The sequence below is a fragment of the Oreochromis aureus genome, linkage group 7 (assembly GCF_013358895.1).
Source record: "Oreochromis aureus strain Israel breed Guangdong linkage group 7, ZZ_aureus, whole genome shotgun sequence".
Lineage (NCBI taxonomy): Eukaryota > Metazoa > Chordata > Actinopteri > Cichliformes > Cichlidae > Oreochromis > Oreochromis aureus.
The window spans coordinates 17,212,128-17,237,795 of NC_052948.1; the positions used below are offsets into that span (position 1 = coordinate 17,212,128).

At 42.4% G+C, this 25,668-nt stretch overlaps 1 protein-coding gene across 4 annotated transcripts in view; it reads right to left on the reverse strand.

Annotated features, from left to right (window-relative positions):
• The window catches only part of LOC116332707 (cyclin-dependent kinase 17-like), a 35,483-nt gene that overhangs the window by 2,299 nt on the left and 7,516 nt on the right, over positions 1-25,668 (reverse strand). Inside the window, exons 2-17 of one of the 4 annotated variants that reach the window (XM_031755752.2) lie at positions 19,883-20,031; positions 15,951-15,980; positions 14,030-14,194; positions 13,210-13,343; positions 8,942-9,067; positions 5,789-5,845; positions 5,519-5,633; positions 3,659-3,753; positions 3,410-3,472; positions 2,515-2,638; positions 2,242-2,362; positions 1,725-1,822; positions 1,453-1,558; positions 937-979; positions 645-735; positions 397-474 (exon numbers count right to left, since the gene is read on the reverse strand). In XM_031755752.2, coding sequence (XP_031611612.1) covers positions 397-474; positions 645-735; positions 937-979; positions 1,453-1,558; positions 1,725-1,822; positions 2,242-2,362; positions 2,515-2,638; positions 3,410-3,472; positions 3,659-3,753; positions 5,519-5,633; positions 5,789-5,845; positions 8,942-9,067; positions 13,210-13,343; positions 14,030-14,194; positions 15,951-15,980; positions 19,883-20,000 — 1,564 coding nt within the window. In that variant the 5' untranslated portion in view covers positions 20,001-20,031. Of the gene's footprint in view, positions 1-396; positions 475-644; positions 736-936; positions 980-1,452; positions 1,559-1,724; positions 1,823-2,241; positions 2,363-2,514; positions 2,639-3,409; positions 3,473-3,658; positions 3,754-5,518; positions 5,634-5,788; positions 5,846-8,941; positions 9,068-13,209; positions 13,344-14,029; positions 14,198-15,950; positions 15,981-19,882; positions 20,032-25,668 lie in introns of all 4 variants that reach the window. The other 3 variants (XM_031755754.2, XM_031755753.2, XM_031755755.2) reach the window with 3 other exon arrangements.

A 25,668-nucleotide genomic window follows, 5' to 3' on the forward strand; every position in this document is an offset into this window, starting at 1 on the left:
TTTGCACTAGTTGTTTACAGCGTACAAATTTTACAAATACAGTGGTTTGGGTTTTATTTTTTTTAATTTACATGTGAGCATCAGTCTTTGAAGGACAGCATGAAATTTCAGGAAGTGGAATGTAACAAAATCTACAAGCACATGTATAATTATACATGTGGCACTGTGGCGGTTTAATATAGTTAATCCTCATAATGAGTGACATAAAAAAGTGTATTTTGTTTATGCAGATTGTGGCAATTATGTTAAAGTATCTCAACTTCCTCCGTGAGCTGTGTCTATTTGGCCAATTGAGTGGGCCGGACTACAAAAACCACGCTTGCAGCACTTGTCTCTTTTTGCTCACTCAGTTTCTGTGCTTCCCACTTCCCCTCTTCTCGATTCTTTATTCCTCACCTGATTCGGGGTATGATGAGTTCCGATAGCCGGGATCTCTCTGCAGCTGCACCTCCTTCAGTGTGAATATGGATACGGCTGCCAAAGACACAGTCAGTCAGTGCAACAGAAGAAGAAGACGTGCCGGGTGAACAGTGTTTCTGTTACAAGGCTGTAAGTGATCCTCTCTGTACACTGCAATCCCCTTCAAGTCGTACAGAGCGAATCGTGCCAAGTCTGCATTACTGCATCACCGTTTCATTACTCACTCTCTGGCAGCGTGTGCACACGTGGCCCCAGGCTCCTGAAGTATGGCTGCCTCATTGCTTCATCAGCAGAGATCCTCTTCTTCGATTCATACTGAAATTTAGGGCAACAAAAGAAAAAGTTTCAGCCATTAAAGAACAACAAAAGAACTGGCTCAGCAGCGTGCGATTGCATGCGAATCTGTTGGCACGCCTTGGTGCGCTTCTTTCCAAATACACAGTCCTGACATAGCTGCGAAATGTGTCACATGCTTTTAGCGTCTCTTTCATTCCTGGCAAATATGGCGAGACTTACTTTTAGGAATGACATCAGAAGGTCGATTCCATCATTGTCCAACCTGTGCGTGTGGGGGAGGGGTGGGACAAGAGTTTGGAGGTGGAAAAAAGAACAGGAGGGATGGGGGGGGTCAGTAAAGGTGGGCTGACTCATGGATAAAGGCGAGTGTTAAGGAAGTCAAACAGAGTCAACTATTCCACAGGATTTCCTTACAGGAAATGATAAAGAGCACACACTCCTAACTACACAAACCTCCAACACTCATGTCTAACTCTAAAAGCTAAAACAGCTCTGCTTATGAGCTCTCCTCTTATATTTGTGTCTCACAAGAAACATATGCTCGTTTCCACCTCCAGTCATCAGACAACCAGGCAAGAGAGGTGAATGGAGGGGTAACGTTAAGGTTTATATAACTGCTCCATAAATACCTGAAACAACCAGCAGCAACACAGCCTGAGCTGGGACATGTTGCATCTGGTGTAGAAGTAAAGTTATTAAGATAAAATGAGAGAAAAGAATTACTATCAGGCATACCTGGGGGCATGATTAATGAGGGACTGTGCCTTGTACTTGTGGAACTTGTAGGACTTGAACTCATCAGTGGAGGATATTCCAGGCCAGCTGTCTTCTGTAGGAGTGCCTGTAGAGAGACATTTAATAGACCTTGTTAGAGCCCGCGTCAGCTGGATGGGGCTTTTTCATGGAGCCGGAGAGGGGGGACGGGGGGCTACATGCCAGGGTTAATGTGATTAAAGGCTCTGGTTAAAAGTCTGAACGCTCCTCTGTCAGCAGAGGGCAGCACTCACCTAGCAGCCTGAAGATGAGGTGCAGCTCATCCTCCACTGTGGAGCCTGGGAACAGCGGCCTGCCTGCAGCCATCTCATAGAATATACAGCCCACACCCCTGGCAGAATGACACAAACAGGTGGGAAAGGTCACAAAGACGCGTCTGACCGAAGCTTAAACAGCAGCCTGACTCAACAGGTGTTCCATCTCTAAACCAACCCTGACGTTTCTCTCAATTGGAGATCGGGGAAACCATTTACAGCTGCATTCTCTTAACAGCGTGGCTGTGTCATCAGCAGCAAAGTATCTTTACACCGCCCGCTCATGAGGCCGCAAACTAAACGAAATGAACTCCAGACACCTGTGCCCGTTCCACAAACCACTGAAGTGGCAATTTCACGACAGAAAACCAATCTGAGAGGATCACATCGGCCTGCGCCGTCGCTGTGCAGCCATACGGAAATAAGAGAGTAACCACGAGCATCGTTAACGTTTCCTAACAGTTGCAAACCCCCCCGTCGAGCGAGGCCCACTCACCACATGTCGATCTGTGTGGAGTACTCGGAGGAGCCGAGCAGCACGTCGGGGGGCCGATACCAAAGCGTTACCACCTCGTTAGAGTACGTTTTAGTGGGCACAGACTTCGCCCTCGCCAGGCCTGTGGAGCAGAAATATGGACATATTGGAAAAATGTCATGAAATTCATGCGAAGGAGCTATTTAGAATACTCCAAATATTCATCGCTTTAAAAAAAAAAAAAAAAAAAATGCTCTGTGGAAACATTTCAGTGTAATTAATGATTTTTCTTACCAAAGTCAGCCAGTTTTAGTTCTCCTCTGTCATTGATGAGCAGATTTTGGGGCTTCAGGTCTCTGTGGAGAACTTTCCGCCTGTGACAGTAGGCCAAGCCTCGCAGGATCTGGAAGAGGAAAATCTAAGAGAAGAGATATTCTCGATCAGTACATATGATCGTGTTGATAAAGTTATTATAAAATAGTGGTGATCGAGCCGTGCTGAGTGTGGAAAGTTGGAGGCCAATCGCTCGCACACATTTTGGTCATGTGGCAAAATATTACGTGCTGATACGAGATCACCAACAGTATTGAGGTCTTGTATTTCTGTCTACTTAAAGAGGATGTGGTTAACAAAAAAAACAACTGGTAACTGAAATTACTGTTAGCCAGGAAGAAAACAATTAGAAAAAAATTGACATAAACCAGAATCACCAAGCCTCAAACGATGGATCCACACCATCGGTGATATATCTGTGGAACAGGTGACCTTTAGCTCGCTTTACTTAAAAGTGCAAGAATTCATAATACATCAAGTACAATTATATGGACTGATGTGACCCAAATATATATGTATGCTTAGTTGGGGTTGTTTTTTTCTGTCCATGAACTAAAAACTCTAAAATAAAGAGTAAAAAAAACAAAAAAACAGTGGTGATTAGCAAAAGTAATATATTGCAGATGCACAATCATGAATGAAATTCTTTAATTAAATACACTAAAAACAGAGATGTTTAAAGAAAACAAAAATAGTTTTGTGAAGGTTGCAGCAGCCTATTTCACTTATCCCCTTGGGTCTACACTTCTCCACCAGGGGGCACACTGACAATGCTTCTTGCACCCACACCAGCAGCTACAAACTCCTGACAGTTGATGAAGGCACTCAGGCCAGCAGGCAGCCTGCGGAGTCTCACCTTGACATTCTGCATGCTCAGGATGTTCCCACAGTCATCCATGTACTGCTTAAGGTCTTTGTCCTAGACGAGAGGAAGGGCGTTAGAGTGGGGACGCTACGGGCACACAAACTGCAACAGTTGGTAAGCCTTCATACTCCGCAGAGAGTCATGAATAATAATAACGTCAAATATTTTAATCTAAGCATCCCTGCAGAGAACATCGTGAGTCATGCAGGAGGGAGGTTGCAAAGGTTTTGCTGGTCTCACCAGGTATTCAAACACCAGTGTGAGCGACTTGTCTGTGTGGACGATGTCGTGCAGCGTCACGATGTTGGCGTGCTTCAGGTCCTTCAGTAGAGACACTAAGAACACACACGCAGAAAAAAAGAAGAAGAAGAAGACAGCTGTTACAGCGAGGGTGTGATTACACTCAGCTTATTTTTTTATTCTCTCAAAGTAACATTAACCAACATTTGCTTTACTTCTTGCTCTGATGCCTCTGTGGTCGCGCTGATTAAGCCAAGAGAGGTTTATTTATAAATCCTTCAATCTTACAAAAATGTCTGAGACTTACAAAGAAAGCTTATCTGGCTCAAATTAATCAACAAAGTCTCAAAACAAGAGCGTGCTGCCAACACCGCTCTCCATATAAGGTCGCATAAAACTTGCAAAATAAAAGAAGAAAATGCCTCCAGTTCAACCCCAGTGAAGGATCCACATAAATCGAGCGACTCTCACAGACGACAAACTCAACGTTTTTTTGTGAAATGTGCTAAACTTGGTGATGAAGTGCACTTGAATAAATACATTTATCCATCTAAAAAAAACAAAGCACCGTCAGTGAGCGCAAACTGAATTTACTCAAGCTGCCAGGAGATGACACTGAAATACAGTGCTTTGCAAAACTCTTAAGCCACGCCTCATTTCTTTATATTTGGTAGGAAACTGGGAGATAGGTGCAACGATTTATTGAAAGCATAAATGGAAATGAAGCGTATAAGGCATAAAGAGAGTTTGTAGAATTGTAAGTAATCTTCAGGAACAGTTCTTTTTGAAAGACATTCAAAGCTCTTCTTTGGATGTTGGCTGCCTTGTATTCAATTCTTTGTCAATGCTTGAATAAAGCCGAGGTCAGTCTGTGACTAAAAGTGTCACGTTGTGTGATTTTCTGTCCAGGTATGCTTTTACTGCACTGGCAGAAACAAACACTGCCAGTCAGGCACTGCACGATGGATCAAAATCTGACTTTACTTTATTTGCATTCGTAATTTCACCAATTTTGACAAGATCTCCAACATCACTGTCTGAAACGCAGCCCGATCCATGGCAGAGTCTCCAGTGTGTTTTACAGATGGATGTAGACACTCCTGACCTTCTCTGTACATACTGACAACGACTTGAACCAAAAATGTCAAATTTGGTTTCATCACTTCATAAGACGTGTAAGCCAGTGATTTTCAGTTCATTTCTTGTGTAATGTGGCATGCCACAGCCTTTTCTCCCTATTTTTCTTCTTGACAAATAGCTTCTTGATAGCTCTCCTTCCACTGAGACCACATCTGATGAGGCTTCAGCAAACAACAAGCAGGGCCAGATGCATCTCTCAGGTCATGTGTCGGGTCTTTGCTGGACTTTTTTCCTATTTCTTAAGGATGTGACTTTTAGATTGAGTTCATCTGTTGTTGTTTTTTAGGTCTCTCACTTCTTTTGTCCCTCACTCGTGCAGTTTCCTCAAATTTGTTTTAATCACACTGCACACCACAACAAGAGGTGCCAAGTTTTAGGCTAATAGCTCTTTGGGAATTACGTTGTTGGTGCAAAAATATTATTTCAAGCCTGTTAAAATTCCAGTGTCTGCTCATGCTGGGTTATATTTACAAACCTGACCACCTACAGGCATGACCTGTATGTTTGTATGTGAGGTTGTTTTCTAGGAGCTTTAACTTACTGTTTTGTTTTTAAATTTATTCTAAAATCTACTTTTCCATTTCAGTTAACTAGGTTGTTTTTTGATCCCACTGTTCATAAAATGTAAAACAAATCAGCTTATATAAGTAGAAAAGTTCAAGCACTTATATTTGACTGCTTGGTGACCAAATAGCATCCTGTGGCTAAAATCTTTTGTACCTTCTCGGATAGCCGTGCATGGCGCTCCTTCTTCGTGCTCCAGTCTGATCTCTTTCAGCGCCACGAGGTTGTCTGTCAACTTACTCCGCCCCTTGTACACAGTAGCGTATGTGCCCTATACAGCAGGAAAAGAAGGGTGGGGGGGTTCAGTGTTTCAGGTTAAAAGTAAACTCCACAACTGTGCCTGTGTGCACTTTAATCACTCACTATGAGAACGTTTGCACCTGGGGTGATAAAAGAAAGGCTTTCAAGGTAAACTGTGCCACATACCTCCCCCAGTTTGTCCAGTTTGATGTAGGTCTCCAGCTTCCCAAATCCAATTTCTGACTGGAGGGAAGAAAAGGACAAACAGCATTAATGAGGGTAGTGTCATTATTAGCAGTGACAGGCTTACACACACCAGGACAAATCCTCATGATGGCCTTGCAGCATCACAGAGTGGGCGGTGGGGGGGGGGGGGTCACACAACCAAACCAGCATCCCGACTAATTGCTTGTGACAAAGACCCGATGGCTTTTTACAATGTGTTTATGGGCGAGTCGAACAAACAACATGTTTTCATTTATATTTTTGAGCTAAATATATAATAAAAAAAAAATAGCTATTTTCAGTTTCTCTAATATTTGGATTTTTCTCTGTTTCTCATGTGTGCCAAGAAAAATATTTGAGGCTATAAAGAAATCCCATTCGGTTGTGTCATTTTACATCAAATTTTACTACTCTCATCATTTAAATATACCAAGCATTGGTTGATCAAGTGACCCAATATTCTCCACGATAAATAATAACTGAAATAATCATTACTTCCACGCATAATAAATCACTAAACACATGCTACGCTTCACAACTATTCAGTTATAACCAGAACACACACAAACTACTTAATAACTGAGCTATAACTGTCATTGCTGCAAGCCAGCATCTCCACAAGGCTTAAACAGACCTGTGCACTGGATGAAGACCAGCGCCAGAAAAGCTGAGAGGTCTGACAGCCAATCATCTGAGCAAATCCAGTCAGTGCTTTTGAAAAAACTCTGCAAAGGGGTGTGTATGCAAATAAAGTTGGGCCTGGGCGAGGCAGAGTGTTACTTACTCCTCTGTTCCGCTTTTGACAGATGCACAGGACAATCGTTCAGGCTCGTGACAAAAATGAGCGCTGAGGTGCAACACGAACACGCGAGAGGCTGAGAGGATGAGCTCTGATCGGCTGAGGATAAGGTGTTAACTCTGACGCTCTCACTTCTGTTTCTTGCTGCATTTAAATAAAACATTACCCTCAGAGCTATCTTTATCCAAGTGCAGCCACTTCCTGACTCTTGCTCTGCTTCCATTTATCTCATTCTGGTCCACCCCTGATTCTCAAATTAGCACTCCTCACTTTAAAACCTACACAGAGCGCAGAGGCTTAAATAAGAATAGTTTGGAGATATTAGAAGTTTTTGGTTTGTTTTTTTGTTCACTGTAGCTTTTGCCAAAAGAAAGAATTTAGTTTTTAATATCATTACAGTTTTATCTGCAAAATGCTATATGATGAACCCTGAAGCAAATATGAAGAATTTACTACTAAAAACTCCCAATAATGAAAAGATTTATGAGGAGATCTTTAATGATCTCTGACACAGAATGTTGTACTTACAAAACTGACACAGTGCTAACACCAACAACATTAATTAATGAATACTTTTGAGGAAATTAATTATTTATTAAGTTAATGGTGTCGTGGTTATTCGGGTGACATGAACAGATCACTTATTCAAGACCCATCCTCAAGGGGTCATGAGCTAGTGCGATCACTGTGGCAGCATGGCCACTAAAGCTGCGGTTATGGTTGATGCACTCGCTATACAACAGACATACAGTCATCAGCTGCTTTTGTTAGGTACACATGGTCAACTGAATGTTATCTATTAAGCCAATCACATATCAGCAATTCAGTGCATGTAGATATGGATAGGATGACTTGTTGAAGATCAAACTAAGCATCAAAAGGGGAAATAAAGGTGATTTAAGTGACTCAATGTGGTTGTTGGTGCCAGATGGGCTGGTCTGGGCATTTCAGAAACTGAAAAGCTGGGATTTTCCTGCACAACCATCTCTAGGGCTTACAGAGAACAGTCTGAAAGAGAGAAAATATTCAGTAAGCAGCAGTTTTCTGGGAGAAAAGGCCATGTTGATGCCAGAGGTCAGAGGAGAATGGCCAGACTGCTTCGAGCTGGTAGGAAAGCAACAGTCACTCAAGTTATTATAACCGAGGTACGAAGAAGCGCACAACAAGTGGAACCTTGAAGCAGACCGGCTGCAGCAGCAGAAGACCGCACCAGGTACCACTCCTGTCAGCTAAGAACAGAAAACAGAGACTACAATTTTCATTAAATGGCCAAGAAAAGTTGGAAAAACTTTGCCTGGTCTAATGAGTCTTAACTGTTGCTCTGACATTTGGATAGTGCCGTCACAATTTGGTGTAAAAACATTAAAGCGTGGATCAATTCTACCTTACATCAAAAGTTCAGCCTGCTTGTGTCACAGTCACTGGATATCTAATAGAGCACCTTAATGTAGTGGAACGGCAGATTCGTATCATGGATGTAGCTGACAAATCTGCAGAGGTGCTATCAAGATGTGATGCTATCATGTCAATATGGACCAATACCTCTGAGGAATGTTTCCAGCACCTTGTTGAATCAGTGCCACAAAGAATTAAGGTAGTTCTGAAGGCAAAAGAGGGTTGCACCCTGTACTAGACAGATGTACCCAATAAAGTGGGTGGTGAGTGTATACTCACACTTCAGGTGTGCTTGTCTCACCTTCTCCTGTTCTCCTAAATGATGGATTCTGCAGAGCATGTAATCATTTCCAACTGCAGCGGTTGCTCTCTGTGCCATATGGAAATGCACTGCATTGATGTGGTTTAGAAAAGCTCACAGGGACTGACCCACTCACGGATTTGTGCCTCCAGCCCAACCTCACCGCCCACGCTGTGCTCGACAGGTTACAAAACTTGGGAGATGCACAACAAGCCAGTAGTTGTGCCATCACTTCTGGCTTGCACCACACACAAGGACGACTACAGCAAGAATAAACCTGCCTTCCAGTGAACCACAAAGGGAATTTCTCTGTGTTTCCATCTTGGCCCAGATTCCTGGGCTTACAATGACTTCAATGATTGTCATTTTTACAATTATTGACCTTTTTGTATTCACTGGTCAGCTGATTTAGCCCCGCCTCCAGTTAAACTAAATAAATAAACTAAATGCACATTTTACTTTTAACACTTTAACTACTTTGTCGTAATTTTTCTCAACCAAATTCCAAAAAGGAGAGTATATTAGTTAATGATGCGACCCCTCCAGCTTCAAGGTGAAGGACGTGCAATAGGCCGACTTCCTGTTTACAGTATCACACTGCATCACTTGTTCCTCTCACCAGTGATGCTCTGCGGGAGCGTCGGCTCAGCGGCTGGTCAAAGGGTGGGCTGCTCAGCTGAAACTTCTCCAGGTAACCGTCAGGTATCCGGATGTCAGCCGGCAGGGACAAACGTTTGTTCAGGTCCTACACAAAACCAAGAGAACTCAATTTTATTTTATTTTTTTAAAGAATGAATGAATAAACAAACAAACCCTTAGCAAACAACATAATCTCTGAATAAATACCTCTGATTGGAAACAAAATGGCAGAAACCCAAAGTAAACAAGCAGAATCTGTGGGTGTACTTTAGGCCTCACCGGTTAACAGAGAAGTCAGTGTGGTACGTGCGTGTGTAGCCACACAGTTACAGTTTTAGACTTGTGTTCATGGTAAAGGCCGTATGTGGAGCCTTTAAGAGCTCAGGGTAAGTATTTTTAAAAAAGTAAAACAAGCACACAAAGCATGATTCTAATGACTTCTTATATAAAATCACTCAAACATACATAATACAATCAAATAGTTAAAATCTAACGCCTGGATTCTTCCCATCATGCATTTCCTCTGTTTGTTAGATTACTATTAATCCCATGTTCCTCTCTGTAAATCTACTTCCACTCCCTCTGAGGTAACACCGGACACCCCACTGCTTCCTCCCTCCATCTTAGCCAACACGCACAAAAAGGCAAAACGCAACCTCAACCTTTTTCAAATTTCAACACAAGTTCAGAGACAAGCTGATAAACCCGTGAACTGAAAATGACCAACTTCTGGATGGATCAGTGACTTTCAGCCTTTGCGTTAAACGGTGACTGTGAGTCAGCTTTCTGCTCTGTGGTTGTTAACAGCAAACACATTTAGCCATGTGATCAGCTTCCAGGAAGTGTAGTCTTCATTAAAACTTGGAGCAAGTTGACATTCTGGTGCAGATTCGGCATCTCTATTGTTTTGTGTGCGTACAAACTAAATAGAAACTCATAAAAACAATTATTTCAAGGCAATAAAGAGGCACGAAGGTCTGCTTATTGTTTTAGCTTTAACTGTTCAAAAAAACATTTTAAGCAAAGACACCACAGCTCTGGATTCTCAAAAAGAGAAAACAAAAACATTCTGCACATATCAACATAACAGGAACTCAGTTCGTCTTTATTTGTTTAAGAATATACATTAGATTTCGCTCTGCTGCTCTGTGGTGTCAGTGTACAGGGCCAGGATTGGTGGCTTGTCCTCAGAGTAAGTGATGCCATCCATCACCTGACCTTTGCAACCCCTCCACCCCCCCTCCAGTTTGTCCAATCAACTCGTCCTAATCTGTTACAACAGGGGCCCATCTGGACCGTATTACAGTAATCCTCGTGATGTAATCCCAAAATGGCACTGCTTCCACTGCAGTCCGAGGAGGACAATCCGCTACCTGACCAGCCTAAAGGGACGTCCTCGCTCTTCCTCCTATTTTTTCTGCTCTGCCATCCCTTCTCCAAGTGTCACAGTGGCACAGAGGGGACAAAGAACAAGGCCGCACACTGATTTCACTGTTGGATCACTTCATCAACAACAAGCCTGCAGTCAATCACTCTGTTCATTCAAACAGTACACTGGATTTGCTGAGAAGCTGCAAGTATAACTGTGAGCGTGTCCAAGAAACTAAAAACTTGATCTGGCTGTGAAACAGTCACAGGAAGTGTGAGGTGTACTGCTTGCAGACACGCTCAAAAAAAGCAGCAAGAGGTGATGTATCATCTCTCTGTGTGGGCAGCCTCAAATGCAGCTTAACTAAACCCTAAGCATTTTTTCCCCTCTACTTGTGCAGGTTTGCATGCTTGGTTTGTCTGTGCAGAAGCTGCTATCTGCTTGTAAACTCCCACAGGGGTTGCAATCAAAGCAACCAATAAACAGAAGGAGGGAAGTGTGTGTTGTTCAATCAGAACTTCCACCCAGCAGGTAGTGTGAAAACATGTGGTTCAGTGGCAAGAAGTCAGCATCAACTGTACCTATAAAAACACACAAGACTATAAGGAAGCCCTTTTCCTTACAGTTTCTTTTTTTTCTCTCCTTTGACTCCTTTTATGTAAAACTGGAAAGTCTTTCTTTGCATTTTATTTTATATTTTGTGTTAATACAAAGAAAAAATAAGTCTCTGAAAAAGAGAAAGACAGACAGAAGGTGAAAAAATGTCTAAAACAACAATGCAGAAAAAGGAAAGAACCATTAGAATGAAAACTATGGATGGATATGAATCTATTTTCCTGTCATACTTTTTTTAAATAATAATTTGAGTTGAGAATGGCAACGTTATGAAGTTATGAAGTAACTCATGCCACAGCTCAGGAGGAAAGTGGGCGGCTCGTTGCATTACTTTATGTCAGCTGCACGGCCTGAAGTCCTATTGGTAGAGCTTACGTTGGGCTAAAGGGACCAATTATTGGTTTCGGGAGGGATCGGGTCAGATGTTGATTGAAACAGTAAAATGACATGTTACCTCTGCTTATACGTAAAGAAAAAAACTTTAAACAGCTGTTTGAGAAACCTCTCTATGATGATGATGACAAGCTGTCACCATTTCCTTGCAGATATGCATTAATACAGATATCTGCAGATCACTGGAATAAATGAGTTTTGCTAAGTTTGACTCAAACACGCTGTTACTGTATCAAAGTAAAATTTGTTTTGTTGTAATGAATTCTATTTTCTCAGTAAAAGTAAATCTACAATAAGTCAAACTGGACTAATAAAAGCTTTAAAGATCTGAATGCAACAATATTAAAGACCAAGTAACATTTAATTCTCTCCATTCAAAAAGAATTTGTGAAAATGAAATATTCTACTGCCTCTAATTTTTAGTCCTCTGATATAAGAGACCACATTTTTCAAAGCTAAACATACTTAACAAGTTGTTTTTTATTTAAAGCAGACATAATGCGCCCATTTTTGGCTCCATAGCTATATTCTTTGCCTCTGTTAGACCAGCTTTGAATGTTTAATAAGGCAAGGTGTTTTAGCTTCTTTCACCCTCCCTCGACTCTTTACCCATTAAAAGCCTACCAGGACTAAACCTTCAACCTCTTTTCTGAACTGAGCACTTTGCGTCATATTTCAGGCCTGCTGTTAGAACAAAATTACAAAAAGGTGTGCATCAGAAGGTAGTGAGGTCGGTCTCTGCCTTTTCAAATGGTCATGGTTATTGAGTACAGAAGTCTTAAGTACAGAAGAGGTTGTCAAATGTTGTCTCTATGTGGGAAAGAGATAAAGCTAACTTTCTTCTGATTGGCTGCACCTAGCAAATAGGTTGTTTGACCAACAGGTGGGTAGGGCACCTCCATGTGACATAATGATCCATGAGAAGAGAAAAAAAGGGGGCGGGGGGTGCAAACACAAACACACATATATGACAAAAATAAAACATAAAATGATCCCATTAGCAAATAATGTACAATGACACCCTTTGAACTGTATTTGTTATTGTTGCACAGGTACTCTGTGTCCATCTCTCTAATCTACAGTATGTGAAACAATCAGATTCATGCCACAGATTCTTCTCGTTGGCTTTGAACATACAGCTTTAATAAAGGAAACTATTTTGGAATCATGTTCATGTAGGAACAAAAATATAAATCAATTAAATAGAAAAGAATTACTGTTGTTAATATGTGCAGAAATAAACGCCCTGGATCCAAAAAATACTTGTGGGAAAATGGAATGCCTTTTAGATGAAAGCAATTACAATGAGATGTCTTTCTGTAATGTGTTGAGATTATGTAACCACCGGAGAAACGCAATCGAACTGCCCATGTCTGGCTCTGTGTGTTTGAGAAAGAGGAAGTAAATCAGAGGGGGTTTTGGGTGGGTGGATGTGGTGACGAATAAAAGATTTTTTAAAGTAGATTTCAAAACCAACTTCAGCAGAACATTACATGAAATCAGTCTGAACATTATGTGTGCGCTGCTCACATTGCGACAGGAGCCGAGGACTTGTGTGTGTGTGTGTAGTGTGTGTATATGACACGCTACACAAATACACCCACTCCGAGTTACAGCACGGAGCTCACATTCACGTCTTACAGATAGGTCTATTGTCATTTATCAGTGAAGTCATCGCAGTGCACGGTTATTAACAAAGTGGAATTTGAACCATCACACCAGGTGAGGAGATGTGTGGCAACACAGTCAAACGTCCCACTGAGTTAACTGTAGGCACTGCAGTGACTCACACTACAATACATCCACACTTTGCAAAGCAGAGAGGCTACACGAAGACAACGACGGTCTGAAAACACAGAGCCAAATCTCACCTCCGCAGAGATGCGTCTGTTCCCTCTGTTCCTCAGACAAACACCCGTGGGCGACTGCACCTCATCAGAGGAAGTCCCGGATGCCTGGTCGCTCTCTCCGTCTGACCCCATCTTTAGGTTCTCGTGGACGATATCTGGAGATGAGCGAAGAGAAAAGTTTACAGAGAGCACGGGGGGGTTGACAAATGGAGCAGGTCTGTAAAAACAGGGCAGGGCGCAACACCAGATAATGACTTCAACAGAAAAGAAAAACACTCTCTGGGACACTTTTATGACTCCCTCTTTTCTTATCAAGCTACTGGCTGTATCAGGCAGATGATATACAAGAGGTAAATATTCTTAATGAGTTTGACTTAGATTTTATTTCAGTGCCACAGGCTTTATGAGGCAAAGTCATACATCACGGAGTAATTTACCCACGCCTGAGAAAACTCTGCTTTCATACATACACTATTGCAGCATTTTCATTCCCTCCAGGGGTTTTATTCATATTTTGAATTTGTATCTGGACTGAAAATCCAAGTTGACAGCTAGCTTGGTTTTCAAAGTCATTATTTTTAGTTATATTTCTTTGCAAAAAGGAGAAAAATGTGGCCACAAAAGCGGATAAATTGAAGTGCATCTTTGCATAAAGCAGCGATTTCTTTGAGCACATGCGTGATACAGTTCCCTCAACACAAATGGATATGACAAGGAATGTAGGCCCAGCAGCAGCTCAACACCTTCTACATATGGTCACAAAAGAAATCTCTTCATTTCAAGCCAGAAAAATAAAAGTCAAATATTAAATTTGACAGCAGGCAGGTTAGGCGTGACTCACCAAGGCGACTACCATTGCGAGGCATGACCATGAGAGAGCCCAGTCCTCCTCCGATGACACTCTGAGGCCGCCTGAGCGGCGGCTTTTTAAAAGAGCCTGTGTACTGGTGAAGAAATGAGTGGACACTGTGGGCTGATGGAGGACGGCCGTTCCTCACAATGGGCTCTGCTGGAGAAGAAAGGGTTTGTTGTGTTTTTTGATGATGACAGGAAACACAGTATACAAGCACATATCCACAGATGAGAAGGAAATTTAAAAAAAACAAATTTTAATCATGGCGCTGAAAGAAAGTGGTATTAATGTGAACAAGACTCATCATGGCCAATATGTGATTAATGCACTTCAAAGTAATCCAATGATAAATTCATCCTGAGGTACTCTGACAATCTTATGTGTTGGACGATTTATCTTGCTGATTGCATCACTACATAACAGCCAGTTCTTATAAAAAATGGGTGCCGCATGGATTGTTTTCACCTTTCTAAATGTTATTAAGCTCAAAATTTGCATTATGAGGACCACGACTACTTACTAACAGCTAGATGCTGACACAGAGGAGGCACTACCCGTCTGCTAGACGGCACCTCTACTAATTCAAGTCCCTGAATCTTACCCATCAACTGCGTTTTGTGGCATTTAAGTCTTTTTGAGTGGTATTATCTAACAAATATTAGAACACGCTGGATGCTACAGACCATCCAAGAAATCTACTTTAGTTTTGGTGATGTGCCTCGCTAAGCTATAACACTAGTATTACCAGCTAACTTAGCACTTTACCGCTCTCATACTCCTGGTTTTAATAAAAACAAGACAGTGGCATTAATACAGGGAAGGTCCAGGCTTCAAAATTGGAATTAACTAAGGGGCTTAAAAATGGAACCTCTGACAAAGTGACAAAAACTGCAGTTCCTCTAAGTGCCACTTGAGGCTCCCTCCAAAAGGACATAGTTAATGGTCAATTTGATTACATTTACAGAAAAAAATGATAGTTTCAACTTTCATAACAACTCCAGGTTTTATAACTCATCCACCTGGATAACTGAGCATGGCTGCACTGACTGAGGCAGCTGGAGCCACTCAGAGTCTGGTAGACATCCTCCTCTTCTGTCAGTTATTAAACTGGGCCTCTTCACTGTGTGTGTGTGTGTGTGTGTGTGTGTGTGTGTGTGTGTGTGTGTGTGTGTGTGTGTGTGTACTAATTTTGTGTCTCCGTGCTGCAGCAGTACAATTCAAGGATACAGCTTGTTAACCAGGCTTTGCTAGCAATAGTTGATAACTTAGTAGTCCACCCTTTCATTCATAAAAGTAACTTCTTAATCAGAACAAATTCTACATGGCTGCAGCCAAAATTTTTATATTAAGGCCTCATAATGTGCCTATTTGATACTTCCCTTATAATTACCAAACCAACTGGTGTCATCTTCCATCTTTTATATGCACACTGTATTGCTAGGCTTTGTATCCAGGTGACCAATAAAAATGAAACTGTTGGGTTGATATACATTAGATTCTACACTAGCTGACAGAGTTGAAAGAATTAATATCTGGAAGATTTAGCACCCAGCAAAACACCAAATATGACAATGAGGAGAAAAGAACACCCAAGAGAAGATGAGCAGAAGTCAAATCTCAGACAGAGGCCTATGTATGCAAAAAGAGCATACAGGGTAAGGACAAGACATAAGTCAACAATTACAGAGGAGATAATTAAATCTCAAGAATAATGATTATTGATTAGATAGATTAGTTTATGTCCCTGCAAACAAACAAACAAACAAAAAACAACTGCCAGTCAGAAAAGTGTTTTTATGTGTTTAGGACTTTTAATGAAAGTTTGGGTTTTACAGTCCACCGCTGTTTGTCATGACCTGGTTTGGGAAAGCCATTAACATCATCAGCCTTTGAACACAGAGTGGATTACCTGGTTTATCAAGAGAAGATCCATTTTGTTCTAAGAAAAGAAAAAAAAAAAACCCACACAAAAGCAAGTTAATAGTAGGCATGGTTTTCCTGTATAGAGAAAATTTGGGGAACTAACCAAAGTGCTTTTAGCTGGAGTCAAACACTCATTGCTACTTTGAGGTGCATAATGGTCCAGTAAAGTCACACCAAACAAGTGGTTGTACTATGGGCTGCCTCCTGCACGCTCTATTCCTCCTACAACAAATCGTTGAGCATTTATAGACAAGAACGCATCTGAAAACATGGTTAGAGCAAAGGAGGGATTCTCCTCTCCAGTACCTGGGAAGGTCTAGGAATACTGCAGAGAATAAGCAGTTGGGGGATTTCATCCTGGCAACAGGACACTGGACCAGATCTTTAACTTCTTGAGGTGTGGGGGAGTTTGCCCCATGAATTTTAAAGTGTTTTATTGACCCACAAAAGGTGCTTGAGGAGGACAGAGTATTGAACTCACTGTTTGGTTCTTGTACAACCACAGTGGGAGCTCGTTTCACATAAATCAGACCCGTTTCGAGTCAGTGTCAGACTGCCAGAGCAACCATTTGTCACCAAACCTGCTCATAATTTTTATGGATTTAATTTTTAGACACAATCACAGGTGGAGGGTGTCGGGTTCTGTGTTCAGAGGATTTCATCTTGCTTTTTGCAGATGATGTGGTTCTGTTAGCTTCACCGAAAGATGACTCCCATCTCGCACTGGGTCGGTTTATAACGGAGTCTGAAGCAGCTGGCATGCACACCTCCAAGTCTGAGGTCAGTTTTCAGTCAGAAATGGCGGAGTGACCACTTGGGGTCTTGTTCATGAGCGAGGAAAGGAGGGAGTGGCAAGTGGAGATTGCCGGACTGGTGCAGCATCTTCTTCAGTCTCGTCTATGCTCTACTGGTCTGCACAGCAACCGCAACACTAAAGAGAAAGCTGCACGTAACAGCAAAGCTGTCGATTTACCCGTCAGTCTACGTTACTACTCTCATCTATGGTCACAAACTCTGGGAAGTGACAGAAAGAATACGACTGCAGAAATAAGTGTTGGAATCAGCTCCCCCCCAAATGATGTCTGACCTCTCCCTTAAGCTGCCAATATACCCTCTGCAATGGTCACATTGCTCACTGCCACGTCGTCATCACACATATGCAGCCATTTATACCTAGCATGACAGCACAAGAAGTCGCTGCAGTATTCTTCTATAGGTGTCGCCACCAGGATAATATTGCATCATAAGCGCTGATAAGGAGGAGAAGAAGTGAAAACTTAGAAATTTTTAATTTGTGTGTGTGTGTGTGTGTGTGTGTGTGTGTGTGTGTGTGTGTGTGTGTGTGTGTGTGTGTGTGTGTGTGTGTGTGTGTGTTGGGGATTTTACATTTTGACATTTTACTTACATAAGAGCAAAATGCTACAGATTGTCCTGATTATAGCTGAGCGAGATTGCTAATGATTCCGTTCAACAGTTTCTGAATTACTTTTTAACTGGTCACAACCTCCACATACTTTCTGCGTTGTACACGTCTACTTTTTTGAAGTCCCACTCTGACCAGGAATAACAGCATAGTTATTACCAGCCTGCATATCATCACCACCAGCCTCAACAATATTAGCTCACCAGTTGTCTGGTTTCCAGTTTCCAGGTCCAACAGATTCTCAGTGAACTTTTCTGACGTAAATCCCACTGCCAAAATTAAGCTTACAAGATTCAAGCTGCCTTTTCGAGGCTGATTCAGACTGCTGTGGGTGTTCAGGTCTTGTTGGGCTATAAAAACAGATTTTACTACGCCAACACAGTCGCTGAAACTTCGGAAAATGGTATGCTACATATATTACAACCATGATTATCTTTCTTTTTTGTTGTTGTTGTTTTGTTTTTTTGCACATCACGACAGACTGACATCATATATATGATTTAGCAGCCATGTATTATCCCGGCCCTTATGCCACCTCTCCCTTATCGCTGGGCAGCTGCTGCTGCCGCTGGCCTCAGTTATGAGTGTTACATAATCAGATCAGGACCACAACGCTTTCCCCAATCAGAGAGTTCAGATCAAATCTCATCTGGCTACTCCATTCTGCCTCCTCTCTACCCTACTTGCTGTTACACAGGCTGCTAAAATCCCCCACACGCAAGCAGGCACACACAGGAACGCGCGCACACACACACATCATAGTTCTCTGTCCCCACTCACCAAGCACAGAACACCCTGGCCAAACTTGGTGTTAGTCGCTGCACAAAAAGCTCTTTACAAAGCCTAGTTAGTTCTCAGAAGGCGATGGGGGGAGGGGAGGGGTTTTGTGGGAGCTTAGACGATCTGATTGATTGAAAAGGGAAAAAGGGGGGAGAAAGGGTGGAGGGGTGCTCAAAAGAGAAGAAGAGGAGCAAAAAGATAAAAAAAAAAAAAAAAGTGGGGGGCAGCAAATGGATCAAGATGCTTCGCTGGTTTCACCAAGTCATCCAAGTCGCCGTGGCAATGTCATGGAAACTCTCAAATGTTTCCAGACCATGAGCACCATGGCAACAACTTGCTAGCACACCGAGACGTGCTCCCTGGCTTGCTTGCTCCGTGCAGATTTTGTAAATATCAGAAGAGATAGGCGGCTGTGGCACGGCTTTTATTTGACGTCTAGAAGGCCACAACCTTCAGCAGGTAAATAAATAAATACAGTGTCTGCCGGCAAGAACAGAGTATCTTTACAGTAAAAAATAAACTGACAGATTGAGCACAACAATCGATACAGAGCTGTGAAGTGGAAGAAGTCATTCCTGTGAAATTCATATTTATTGTCTGAACAGTCAGGATTAAAGGAGTAGTTCCCCCTAAAATCAAATTTGCATAAGGGGTGGTTGTAATGTGCTAAAAGGAAAATAGATGGCACTTGGATGTAATCGCAATAATTGTGGATTTGTGGACTTTTTTGAGTAAATGGGTCCTTTTTTGGCAGTTTGGGACAAGTGTCATTTACAAGAAGGCAGATATGCTTTACCTTTGTTTCAGCTTTTGCAATAGGTCTTGTATGATTATATGAGTAGACATCCCTACAACTCATTTCAAATCTGAGCAACTTCCACCAACCATTACCAGCCCTTTAAAAACTGGCATTCAGAGTCTTGAATCTTGAGCGGTCGTGGCTCAAAGAGTTGGCAGTTCGTCTTGTAACCGGAAGGTTGCCGGTTCGAGCCCCGGCTCGGACAGTCTTGGTCGTTGTGTCCTTGGGCAAGACACTTCACCTACCGCCTACTGGTGATGGCCAGAGGGGCCGATGGCGCGATATGGCAGCCTCGCTTCTGTCAGTCTGCCCCAGGGCAGCTGTGGCTACAACTGTAGCTTGCCTCCACCAGTGTGTGAATGTGAGAGTGAATGAATAGTGGAATTGTACAGCGCTTTGAGGGCCCCAAAAAGCGCTATATAAATGCAATCCATTACTATTATTATTATTATTATTATTATTATTATTATTATAAAAACTTATTCAAGAGGTTCGTTGTAGTGAACAAATTAAGAAAGAAAATGGAAAAAAAGGACCTCAATCATCAGTGTAACATCCTTTTGCTAACGCCAAGCTGAAGCTTAAAGTTTAAACTTTCAGATTCTGGGTCAGCAATAGATAAAAATGTGGATTTGGATTTAGATGAAAGTGCCAAACAAATTAAGTCCATTAAAATTCAGCCACTAAATCCCATTTCAGACATGCAATTCATTATATAAATGTGCTGGAAACTCTGCATGGCAATCTGGTGTTTGAAATAAATCACATCCAACAGACTTTACTGACTTTTTGACATTTTGTACATAAATCTTAAGCTGGGTTCCTCCACTTGAATCGCTTTATTTCATGACAAGCTGTGCTGGTAGTGCCAGTATACGCGATAGACGCGATAAGATTTAACAGTTTAAGGACTCACCGCTGTCCTTCAGGCCGTTCTCCTCGATTGTTATCTGCTCGGCCAGCTCTGACAGTGACTCGTCGATGGTGTGACTGCCTCGAAGAGTCTGAGAGAGACGTCGCCGGAACCTTTTCATCTTCTCCACAGAGCTCTCAGGAAGGGGAGGCCTGAAGAAGACAAACCCAACAAAAATGTATACATATTACAAGTGTTACCCACTTACTGCAAGAATAAGGAGAGCTACAGCTCGCTTCAGCCACAGAGGAACAAGCTCAATATCTCTGAGCTGTTTATCTAAGCTTCGTGGAAATGCAATGTAAACTGCCTGTAATTACAATACACCTCGTCTAGTTGCCATCATGCTTCACAATCCCACATTCAGAAAGTAAAAAAGTTACTAGTTCACCAGGAATCTGACTGGGCGAACAATGAAACGCACTAATCAACAGACGTTAATTATGACTCAGCTCACACTCAGCCACACTGCATTCCTCTTCCTGGGAAAGCATGACAAGTCGGTGAGAGATTCTTACGGTCGAGTTTAGAATACAGTCCCTGGCACACAGGGCTGTAAAAGCAAATCCTAAACCGGGGGGATTAGCTGCTGAATGGCACAGGGCTAGCCTGGGCCGCATCGAGTCCACATCACACATTCCAGACACATTTATTGTGTGCGCGAGAGCGACTGATTGTGAGAGCCTATACATGTGAGCGAGAGGGAGAAATGCAGTGAGACAATTTATGGGAGGAAATGAAAAAAAAAAGATTTCAAATCAAGACAGGCAATATTTGAGACTGATTGGCTGGAGGAGATACCAAACAAGCCTCTCCCTGTGACTTCAATGCAGATATCATGACTCCACTGCGTCTGCAGATCAGGACATGCGTGTGTCTGTGATGCTGATGAGTAGAGCCAGACAAGAAAACACATGAGCGCGAACCCTGAGGGCTCCCCTGACTGGCAACTACTCCCTATTGACATCCTTTGTCTTGAAATACAACTAATAACCCATATTCTGTCCAGAGACACAGCTTACTCACTTACCCAGAGCCAAATAGTAGAAAGTAGTCTTTGGAGGGCAAAGTGGACTAACATGGCTAAAAACCACAGTTGACCTCTAAATGATGATGAGTCATTAGTGATTCGGACTTGTATGAAGACCTTCCTTTGTTTTTGTGCACAAAACAAAAGAGGATACAGTTGCTGCAAAGAAGGCATGCAGCTGAAAACTAAGTGTATTAGGGAATCCACCTACAGGGACAGGAAAAAAACTGTGAAAAATGACTAACATTATAATCTGAAAGCCCAAGACGATGCCTGTGAATTGCTCACTTTGTGCAAAAAAACAAAAAAGAAAAGAAAAAAAACTGTAACAATGTGAAATGAAGAAAAGCAGCAAATCCTTTCATTTGAGATGCGGGGAGGAAAGAAACTGGAAAAACTGGCAGATCAGGTTGCAAATCAATAATCAACAAGACGACAACAGGCGACAACAGCAGTGTTTGTGTGTTTTCCACATAAAAAGAGCAAAAATCTGTCTGTGAACATCCTTTGCTGCTCTGTTCTGTCTTCTTTCCTCTGATCTGCTAATGGCTGCCCCTCAGTTAGCTTGGTTCTGCTACAGGTGTCTTCCTGTTATAAAGAAGTTGCTCGTTCCCAACATTGCCAAGTGCTCACTTCAGATGGTTGGGGTTTTCTCTCCAATGTCTTTACTTTCCGATAAAAAGCAGCTCGAGATAGCTTCTGCAAACTGGAGCTAGATAAACAAAACTGAAACTGAACAGCTCAACATCTCCAAGTCGAGTGAAACAGCAGCTGGTTTCAAAAAGTGATAATACACAGAGGGTTACAGGCTCTTAAGCTTCACATTGTTGGTCTTGTTCTGCAAGATAGTAGCTTTCCATGATTTGCAGTTCCTTAAATCAGCCTTCTTAAGCTTCCTCTAGACAGGAAAGATTTCACAGCATCCAGGAAACCATAGATCATAGAAAGTAAAGTTTTTTCAAATTTGAGGTGAGCAACTAGAAACGGCGCTCGTAAGATCTGCTAGCATCCGTCCATCAGTTTTAAAGCAGAAGCAGCTTTATTTTTAGCCAACATTCCTCTAATTGGCAAACAGAAGACATGACCAGCGTATATCCACTTTCACTGACATGTTACAGTTTATTATAAGATTAAAGTATCTCCAAGTTAGATCACGGTTCTTTTACTATTATTAATATCAACAGTATTCTTGATAAGTGCAACTTTATATAGGTTCACAGTGGTTCGCTCTTGTGTCAGGATGTTGTTAAAAATAACCAAAAACAAAACATAAACATTACATTTGGTACAAGGTTATACAGTCAATTGCTAACAGGTTGCCAGATGTGCTCCAAGGTTAAACGTAAAGTCAGAGTGAAGCTCTGGAGATTGTGAAAGAGCGTTTGAAACAAACTCTGTCACAACAGGTGAGGAAATGCACGTCATTATTGCATAACCTGTCCTACCTGAGCCACGCTCAAAGTTAAACACCAGCACAGAAGCAGCGTGACTGCAAACAACATCCTACCAAGAGCAATTTTATTTAAACTGAAAAGCTTAGCAAATAGCAAAGTTGCAAAGACACAGCTTCTCTTTAATGTCACTGAATGCAACCACAAAGCCACGCCCAACTGTTTTAACAGTCTATTATGATCACTCGATGGCTAACATGACTTCACAAATTGCTGCATGTCATGGTGTATTGTGTCAGACAATTTGACATGTAAACCCTTTGAAACCCACAGCAGGCGTTGTGTCCGTTCAATGATTAGAGGCATGTGAAAAACGCACATCGTGTGAAATTAAGGCTGGCACATTAATGTACCAGTCTTAAACCAAATATTAAGAACACTGTGAACCCTGAGCTTTTGGCTCACAATGGACTACATCGCACTAATGTGTGACATTCATATTCACAACAATATTTAATTAACAACTCCGTGTCCACAAAAAAGCTGAATATTTTAGAGATCATCAGTGCAGACTTGGATAAAGAAAGCTGGCTGTTTTACCCAAATATGACACACACTGTGGATGTTTTTATAAAATTATTTGTGATATTATTTTCTCGTACATATATGATTACTCCCAATTAAAATGCTAAACAAGAAGCAATGTAATTAATCAAGGAATCAAGATGAGAGAAAGCACGTCAGATCTGCTGTCATAAGAGCTGCACGTCACTCAGTTCAGCCTCATAGCACATCAGCTCCAACACGGTCAGCCAGCAGTCTGTCATCTCCGGAACAGCTCACTGCGTTACCCTGAGTTACACACAGCCTTCGTGCTAGACGGGAAGCAAAAGAAATTGCACTCATAACTCTAATAAAAAGGTCTATTTATCCGTCACTGCTGAAGCATGAGATAAGAAGTGAATTACTCATCGCCGAAAGTCCTGTCTGCACTTTATTTCCAAAGAAAATTTACAGCATGTTTTAATCAATTACCTAATCAACAAACAATAATATCAACACAATCAAGATTCTTTAGTGAGTAATGAAACGCTTCAGCCGTTTAATCAAGCAGAAATGTGAAATATTTTCTTGCTCAAGCTTCTTTATTGCTGCAAATTAAAAAGGGGAGCTGAAAGGGCTTACACAAGTCTTACAGTGGTAGATACTAAACATGGCCAGAGTTTCAAATGAAGTCAGCTCAGGCTTCAGACTGCTCTAAAGGCTTTTTTGTAGTCTTGGTTCAATGATGTCAGGGAGAGTGATAGGGGCAGCCAATCAGAGGTTTGTCTTAAAGGGAGGTCCGCCTTAAAGAACAGGTGCTAAATCAGCTTGTTTCAGATACTGGATGAACTGATGAGACAATATAAGACGAATAAAGATGATTTTGCCATGTGAATGGTGCAAAGCTACTCTGGTAGAGTCCAAGAACAAAATTATGGAGCTGAAAATATGTTCACCTTTAAATACCGTCTTTGTCTGAACAACAACAAAAAAACAAATAAACTACTTTGGCTTCTCTGAACTTCTCAACCACCAAGGATTTAAGCAGAAAAAAACCCATAATTGACAGATTATTCAATAACAACAATAACCACAATCTTTTCAGCCCTAATTCTGATATTACTCTAGACAGCCAAAATCCTTTGTTGTGTTTACAATCATTGCGATAAGCTCAAATCAGGATTATGTGGCACCAAGTTGGGATAAACTGACAGGCCTCTCACTTTTGGCTTTTGTAGCTGATCCGTCCTCAGTTCCACGGTAATATCCACAGTCCGCTCTTAATTTATGAATGTGCTGAATATGACAGGGATAGGAAGAAGCACATCTCTTAAACGACAAAACCTGCTACTTAGCAGACTATGGATACAAATCACCTTCTGAGGGGTTTGAGTACAAAGTAAATGGCAGCAATAGAATAAAGATGAAGAGGGAGGAAAAGAGGGAAGACTGTCTGCTGCGCACCAGTATCCGCTGGCACATGTTCCTGCTCTGGGATCGAAAGTGGAGCTTTGGACATGATCCCTGGTCTGAGCCTGATCCCTGCTCCCATAAGTAGGCCGGTCTGAGGTCGCAGCTCTCGATCTGCTGAGAGGTGGCCAGGGAGGAGGAGGAGGGGGGTGGCCAGGGAGGAGGAGGAGGAGGAGGAGGCGGCTGCGAGGGTGGTAGGGGGTGTGGAACAGAGGGGTGTGCGCTCTGTGCTGATTTGGGATTTGTTGCCACGGCAACCCCCGCTGCTTTTTCCATGTTGAAAATGCAGAGCACCGCAGGAGACTGCTGCATGCTGATTTTCCGATCCCTCTCCCCACACTCCCCCACCCCCACCCCATCCAAATATCCTACAGAAAAACCCACCTCCGTCCCACTCGCCCAGCTCAACTACGTCTGCATTTTCATCACGTAAATCAACCATCAGTACGCACCATAATGTGCCTGAGACGTTACAGACTCTTGACATCTTCACATGTGTGCTAGGCTGTATCTTTATACTTTTTCTTGGCTGTCATGTGAGCAGAAGAGCATGACGTGGTTGCAGGTAGAGGGGGAGAAGGGAGAGTGGGACATTAGATGCTGCAGTGATGCGACAATACCATTCGCTGCATATGGATTCAGTCCTTTGCGGTCGTAGGTGTGCTGATCATGAGCCACTTACAAAGGTAAGACCCAGAGTTCCTGCTGTGATAACCCACCAACCCCTACATCAGCCATGCAACGCAAGGTAAGCGCTTCACACGAAACCATTGCACACACCATGCTGCCACCAACCCTGCCATACGATGACGGCTGTCTGGGCCACAGACACAAACAGGAAACGCCAGGTCACCTAACCCCTACGGGGTTCAGTAAACCAGCTAAGGTCACTGCCTTGAGGAGGACGGGGGGCGCCCCCGAGAAAACACCCACCTCTCTTCCCTGGCAGCCTTCCTCACAAAAGACGACAGGGAACAAGCGTGACTGCTGGCATGATTCACGGGTGAGCTCAGCCCTGGTTTTCTAAAGAGCAGCCTTTTCTCAACCTGGCCAAGACAATGAGGACATGAGTGAAGGAGTTGGCTCCATTATGTGGGTCTTATATAAAGGCTGCATTGTACACAGTAAAAAGTGGGCTTTTTCTAGTGATGCGGGATGTAGTGGGGTGGTGCGTGGTGTCAAGCTGAGCAGCACTGAGCATGGCAACCGGGCAGGCGTGCTACCCACCCACCCACACTCACACTCACACACACACACACACACACAGCAGGTGAAGCTTTAAAGCTAAAATGTGTTTGAAATTGGCAAAATGTGTCATCGAATTTGCCTTTTTTACATCATGCATCAGGCACACA